The sequence below is a fragment of the Cyprinodon variegatus genome, unplaced genomic scaffold, assembly GCF_000732505.1.
Source record: "Cyprinodon variegatus isolate N-32 unplaced genomic scaffold, C_variegatus-1.0 Scaffold148, whole genome shotgun sequence".
Lineage (NCBI taxonomy): Eukaryota > Metazoa > Chordata > Actinopteri > Cyprinodontiformes > Cyprinodontidae > Cyprinodon > Cyprinodon variegatus.
Genome location: NW_015150601.1, coordinates 366,469 through 373,128, shown reverse-complemented (window position 1 = coordinate 373,128; position 6,660 = coordinate 366,469). Strand labels below are relative to the sequence as shown.

The 6,660-nt window shown below is 37.9% G+C and overlaps 1 protein-coding gene across 1 annotated transcript in view; it reads left to right on the top strand.

The window, feature by feature from the left end:
* The window catches only part of LOC107086317 (glutamate receptor 1-like), an 81,531-nt gene that overhangs the window by 18,665 nt on the left and 56,206 nt on the right, over positions 1-6,660 (top strand). The window contains exons 6-7 of the mRNA XM_015377183.1: positions 1,617-1,823; positions 2,523-2,968. Coding sequence (XP_015232669.1) covers positions 1,617-1,823; positions 2,523-2,968 — 653 coding nt within the window. The remainder of the gene's footprint in view (positions 1-1,616; positions 1,824-2,522; positions 2,969-6,660) is intronic.

Below are 6,660 nucleotides of genomic sequence, written 5' to 3'. Positions count from 1 at the left end.
ATCATCCCTTCTTGGTAAGAATGAAACCGGTCTTTAAGGAACAAAGCTGAATATTCACACCTTGTATTTTAAATTGATTTTCCTTTTTTTTCTTTTAACGTGTGTTCCTTGCCAATATTGCATTGAGAATTGATGTCCTGGAGCTGGATAATAGCCCAAGAGTTGCTATCCCAAGTGGACCATCATGGCTATTGTCATAAGGTTCTGCCTCACAGTTGAACATTATAATAATAACTTTATTAAACGTGTCTTTGGGGAGGAAAAAAACAAAACATACAGTGGACATGGAGATAGGAATGAAGATAAGAACAGAAGACCGGAAAGGAATAAAGGGGGAGGGGGGGAGGGGTGGTGAAAAGAGAAACAAGAATGAAAAGAAGAAAAAAAAATACACAGGACACCTATGTTTGTGGAGATTCTCAGTCATCCAGGTCAGTCATTCAAAAAAAAGTAAGTGTTTCCAAGTTTGAAGACGTTTCGTTTCCCATCCATTGAACTTTTTCAATTCAAAATGTCAGAAATAGCGTTGAGTTCCAGGTTTTATAGAGCGGACCAAAAACAAACTCTTTTTATGGCTTAGGAAACACGCAAAATTGAATGGATGTCCCTTGACAGCATTCTGCCGGTTCAATTTGCATGTTTTCTAAGCCAAAACAAGACTTTGATTTTGGTCCACTCTATTAAGCCTCAAACGCAACGCTATTTCTGACATTTTAAATTGAAAAAGATTCCTGGATGGGAAGCAAAACATCTTCAAACTTGGAAACAAAGTCCAGTGGATTGTTTTTATTTTTTATTTTTTTACGTTTTTGGAATCACAGAACACCTGCTATGGAAAACAGGGAGTATCTGATGGATACAATCATAGAAAACATCGAAAGCAGAACCTATAGGGTTTTCATAATGCTATTTATAATTAAAGTTCCAGTTTAGGATTTAGCATAACTCTTTATCCCTGAAAACTTTGATCTAATCCCTGTGGTGTATATCAATGTGTGGTTCTTTCAGCAAGGATATGTGCTCAAAAGCAGGTGTGAGGGCCCCCAGAACCACCCCAAAGGACTCCATTATTTGTCGTTACCTTTTTTTTTTTCAATAATTACATTTTTTTTCCTCCAGAGATCGAGTGCAAACTTTTATTTTTTCTGTGTTTATTTTTCACAGGTACAGTGCATATTATTAAACATTCCTGTCAATGAGTTAGCCAGAAGGCTATTTTTCTCTTGCAATCCCTGTAGTCAAATGGTAAAAGTCACCCTAAAGAATAGAAGTAAAATGACATATTACATCACAACATAACATTAGAACGCTTAAGCTAATATGAGTGCTATGAAACCACAAAAGATCCACGATTATACAATCATCAAACAAGGACATGAACCTGGACACATAGAGAGGCTCGTGTACACAAAGCAAGATGGCAGCAGTGCACAGAAAAAAAGTGTCTATTGTTGTCAGTTAGTGTTGACAGCTCTGAATGTCAATAAGCCATTTCTTTAAATGGATCAGTTTGCTAGAAAGGTGTCAAATTCAAAATGTAGAATACATAATGCTCAATGATTACAATAGAATCTTGATATTATTGTTTTGTCTGTTTTTTTTTTTCTAACCAACAGGAGTCTCCCTACGTGATGCTAAAAAAGAACCACGAACAGCTTACAGGGAATGATAAGTATGAAGGCTACATTGTAGAGCTAGCTGCAGAGATAGCCAAGCATGTGGGTTACCAGTACAAGCTGAAGATTGTTTCCGATGGCAAGTATGGAGCCCGAGATCCTGAAACAAAGATGTGGAATGGCATGGTTGGAGAACTGGTGTATGGGGTGAGTAAACAGAGATGGATGGATGGATGGATGGATGGTAAATTTTTTTTAATACAAATTTAAAGAAAAAAAATGTCTTCCAGAAATGAAACTTAAAAAAATGTCTTGATTAAAAAAAGACACGTTTGGAATAACTTAACTATTTTCCAATATTTTGTTTATTTCAAAGTATTAGATTATTATTTTTTCTTCTATGTTTATTTTTTTATGGATTTTTTTATTTTATTTATTGTTTTATTTTCTGTATGGAGTTTATATTTTCAATCTTTTTTTTAAATTAATATTTTTCAGAGTTGAACAAAATGCCTTCTATCAAACAACATTTCTTAGATCCAACTAGACTTCTAGCCCAATATAAACCATATGCAGACCGTTAGGAACGCGTCTTCACTCCTCACTCTGGAAGAAAGCGTGAAGTGAAAACATCTGATCTGTGAAATGTTATTTGAAAATAATGCAATTTAGTAAAACTCAGAAAAATATAAAATTAAAATAAGTTTTTCAAAGTTCAGTTCTGGTTTGCATTTAATCCAACTTTCCATTTACAAAACATGCTCTTTGTAACAATAATGGAACAAAATTCACTCCATATGAGAGTAAACTTCATCTACATTCATAAATTTTTGTTCTACATGGAAAATATCTTAATATAACCTTAAACTCTCTTTTTTTCTGTGTGTGTTTTTGTTCCACCGGCAGAAAGCGGATCTGGCCGTCGCTCCTCTTACTATCACCCTTGTCCGCGAGGAGGTGATAGACTTTTCAAAGCCCTTCATGTCTTTGGGCATTTCCATCATGATCAAGAAGCCCACCAAGTCCAAGCCTGGAGTGTTTTCCTTTCTGGACCCGCTAGCTTACGAGATCTGGATGTGCATCGTGTTCGCCTACATCGGCGTCAGCGTCGTCCTCTTCCTCGTCAGTCGCTTCAGCCCTTACGAGTGGCACGCCGAAGACTACGAGGAGGGAGCCGAGCCTCAGACTCCCACACAGGCGGCGGCCTCCAACGGGGTGCAGCCGAGCCAGACGCCGACGCAGCAGAACGCCAACCAGCAGAGCCCAGAACAGACCAACGAGTTTGGCATTTTCAATTCGCTTTGGTTTTCACTGGGCGCCTTCATGCAGCAGGGTTGTGATATCTCACCACGGTAAGAGGACAAATGGCATCAGCTCATTGCACACTCACTGTTGGATTTCATTAGATCTATTAGATATTTTTCCTTTCTAGTTTGAAGCAACGCAAGCAAATTCCTATTCAGTGTTGGTTCAAACCTGAAGTTAAAACTCAGTTTTTTTGTATCATAATAGGAAAATGATCAGAATGTTGAAGTATGGTTGCATACGGGCGGTGCTAAACGAGTTGGCTGCCATCATTGTGCTCTCATGAGCTGTGGTATGAAATTGTTCTCAAAAGGTCATCAATTAAAAATCTCATTAAGTGTCTGAAATTAGCGACACAGAGGTCGACTTTTAGAGCTTTCCAGAGGGATTCGGCAGAGGAGATGAGGAGATAAATGTCAGAATTATCCCTGAGAGATCCATCTGAACCCTCAGAGACGGGTTAGTCCGTCAGCTTGACTCGCCTCCTGGAAGCACAGGTACATTCTATGCAGTTTGTAGCGCGTAGTTTATGGTCAAAATGTTAGGTTATATCTCTTTAACTGCTGTGTTTTTATCAGGATTTGATGAATCCTCTCTACAAAGTGGTTTATAATGCTGGTTTTCAAACCACCCTCCCCTCCCATGAGTCAGTACCTTGCACAGCCACATTTTGTTTATCTATAAAGGACATTTCTATCATCACATTTTGCCCAAATCTTCTTCCCAAAACTGCTAAAGTTTTTAGCTGTACCTCTGGCCACTCATTTTGTCTCCACCTCAACCCTCCTATTATCAGATTAGCTTCTTTGTCCCAGCCAAAGTAACACAGCCATCAGAGCATGATTCAGCCATTACCGTGCATTCATATGGGAAAGGTGTGTAGTGGGATTCTGCTCCATATTAGGTGTAAAGACTATATTTTAGGCAATAAAGGCCTTTTTAAGTTATTTTTGAAAGTAGACACACAGGAAATTGGATTAAAGAGATGTGGCACAGGTCCACAGGCCGGGACTCAAACCTCTGACGGCCGCTTTGAGGATCAAAGTACATGGTCGCATGCTTTACTCCTCCACCAATGTTTTCTACATTTAAACCTGAAAGTTTGTTTTTTGTCTGATCAGGTAAGATCAGATCAGAAGATTTTTTTCCTTCATGTTTGCTCTGTGCCAAACCTACTTTCTAAGTTCTTCTTCTGTTTGTTTTCTCCTTGTTACTCTTCTGGAAATGACAGATCTGCGTGAAAAGATTCGTCCACCTGAGCTGTTCATGTTTGCAGCTCCCCTCTAGTGACCATGGTCTGTTTTAAACAATGCTTTTGTTGTGGTTCCTCTCAGTTTAGATAGACGGCCATGTCCAGATACTGTAGGTCTATAGTGTTAGACCTAGACATCTACATATAGATCTGATTTTCCCTTTTCACAGCAGGATTTAAACATGCCTAATGTTTATGAGGGGAATTTTGAAGGGATATTGTTTTTAATAAACATGTTAGCTTGTTGAGGAAAAAATACTAAAACCATTTTATCATTTTTTGTCCATTTTTTGGTTCTGCGCCATCTTGATCTATCACATATTCTAACATGAACGGAGTTTTGTGGATGTAAAGTGAGGAGATGGTGAAAGTTAAAGGTTAATTATATGGAGGGAGTTTTGTGCCATTACTGTTTCAAGCAAAGAAAACATTTTGTAAATTTGAATAAAGATATTTAAAGGAAATGCTATTCAGAAATCAGTGGAAAAAAATATATACTTTTTTTTAATACAATACGAAATATATAAATAATAAAAGAAAAACTGTAGAGGAAAAAATCTGAGTAAACAGCCAAATTAATCTCTTTTCTTAATTAAAGGAATAAACAAAACTTCATTATTTTAGTTAAGATAGTTTTTTGTTTTTTTTAACTAAAAGTTTATTTTCAGACGGCCTATGGTAAGACGTCACAAGACGTAGCTGGACCGGTGCTCCGTCAGATGAGCATACCCACAGTAAATACCCGTTTATCAATTTAGTTTTGTACGAAAAATAGACTTTAAACTACCTTAACGGACGTGTATCCCGTCATGTACGGCCAACTGTTATCCTCACATACGTTAAGGGAAGAAAAGTTGCATTAAAATGAGACTAGTGGACATTGTGGTGAAATTTCCTATTTCTCCTATTAAATTTCACCACTGGATTGCTTTTTTTTATTTTCATTTAAAAAAAATTTAAATTGTCTTTGTTTGCAGCAATAATGGAGCAAAGCTCACTCCGTAGATTTAATGCTTTTGCAAGCCCATCCTGAGTTTTTACGTTTCGGTTGATTATTGAACTGATTTAGTTAAAACGTTACTACATTTGGGTTAGGAAATAAAGAAATGCCCATTCTAACGTCGGTGCAATAAATACAGCTGGAGCCTTGAGGCACTTAGCATTTAAACCGCTCCATTTTAAAGGGTTACACTTATAATAAATGGAAGCATAAGAAATGTCTCGTTTATTCTGGTCTCTGTATTGGTTGGACAAATGCAATTCCCTCCTCTAACCCAGCTTAATGTTATTTACATGACACAGGAGAAACTGAATGGAGCAGATAAGAAATTACAATACGGTGCAGCATTACTCAATTTATCCTAACTTCCCTTTTTTGACATTTATACTCTGTATTTTGATTTACTGCATGTGGCTAATTCAAGTATCGGTGAGCAGAGAATAGCTGCACATGTTTGTGAATCCCTCCTGGTATGTACCTCCTCCTGACATTTCTGCCGCCGGTGGATTCTACTGCGCCTCCCCCGGGTTAAAGCCCATCGCCCAGATGTTATCCTACAGACGGGGGGGGGGGGGGGGATGCATCTGCTAAAAATATTGATTTCTGCGTTTGCCACACAGAGCAACAGAATGTCACAGCGTTTCCTCAAATAGTCTGCTCCCTGTAGCGTCTTTGTGAATAGACTTTTTTTTTTCTGCGTGGGTGTATGTGAGAACTGCATGTGTTCACAGCTTTTAGTTTTTACATTTTGCTAGGGGGTGAGGAGTCTCAGATGTTATAAGACATTTTACTGACTGCTCGTCTGGACAAAATCATCAGCTCTGCGCTTTTGACATTTGTAAATAGTAATTTTGTTATCACTGAAATAAGTGGGCTAAGATTCCCTCTCTACGCAGGAGAAAAAGGTGATATAAGAGCAAAAGATTGCTGGTTTGAAAGAAAAAGCAACAGTCTGTTTTTTTAGAACTCGTTTATTTGGGATCATTGTGACAAATCGTCTGTAAGCCCTTTGCATGCTCCACTCTGTGCATCGTCTTAAAAAACCAGCACAGTGAATGTTTCACCCTGAAGAAAAACCTCCTCCCCTTGAAAATCCGGGTGACCTAGTTGCTCGCAGACACATAGGGATGTGCATATTGAGCACACTTTTTAAAGTCTTCTGAGACCCTCTGCAAGTTTTAGATGTTATCCCTTGTTTTGTTTTTTTTTGTTGTGTGTTTTGGAAGAGCTGAAATGTGATTACGCTCAAAATGCTGTTGCTTTGTGTACTTTTTGTAAAAACTGATCTAAAATTAAGTGAACATTTCTTAAAATAACTGTATCTCCCATTCGTTTGAGCAGGCTAATAAGATGATCTGCCACAGGAACGAGTAATGTTGCCCCTTAAAATAAAAAGAATCAGATATTATGCTCTTAAAGGAATAGTACACCCAAAACATGATTAGCCTTCATTTTCTACTCACCCCCATGCTGAACAACACTCTGGA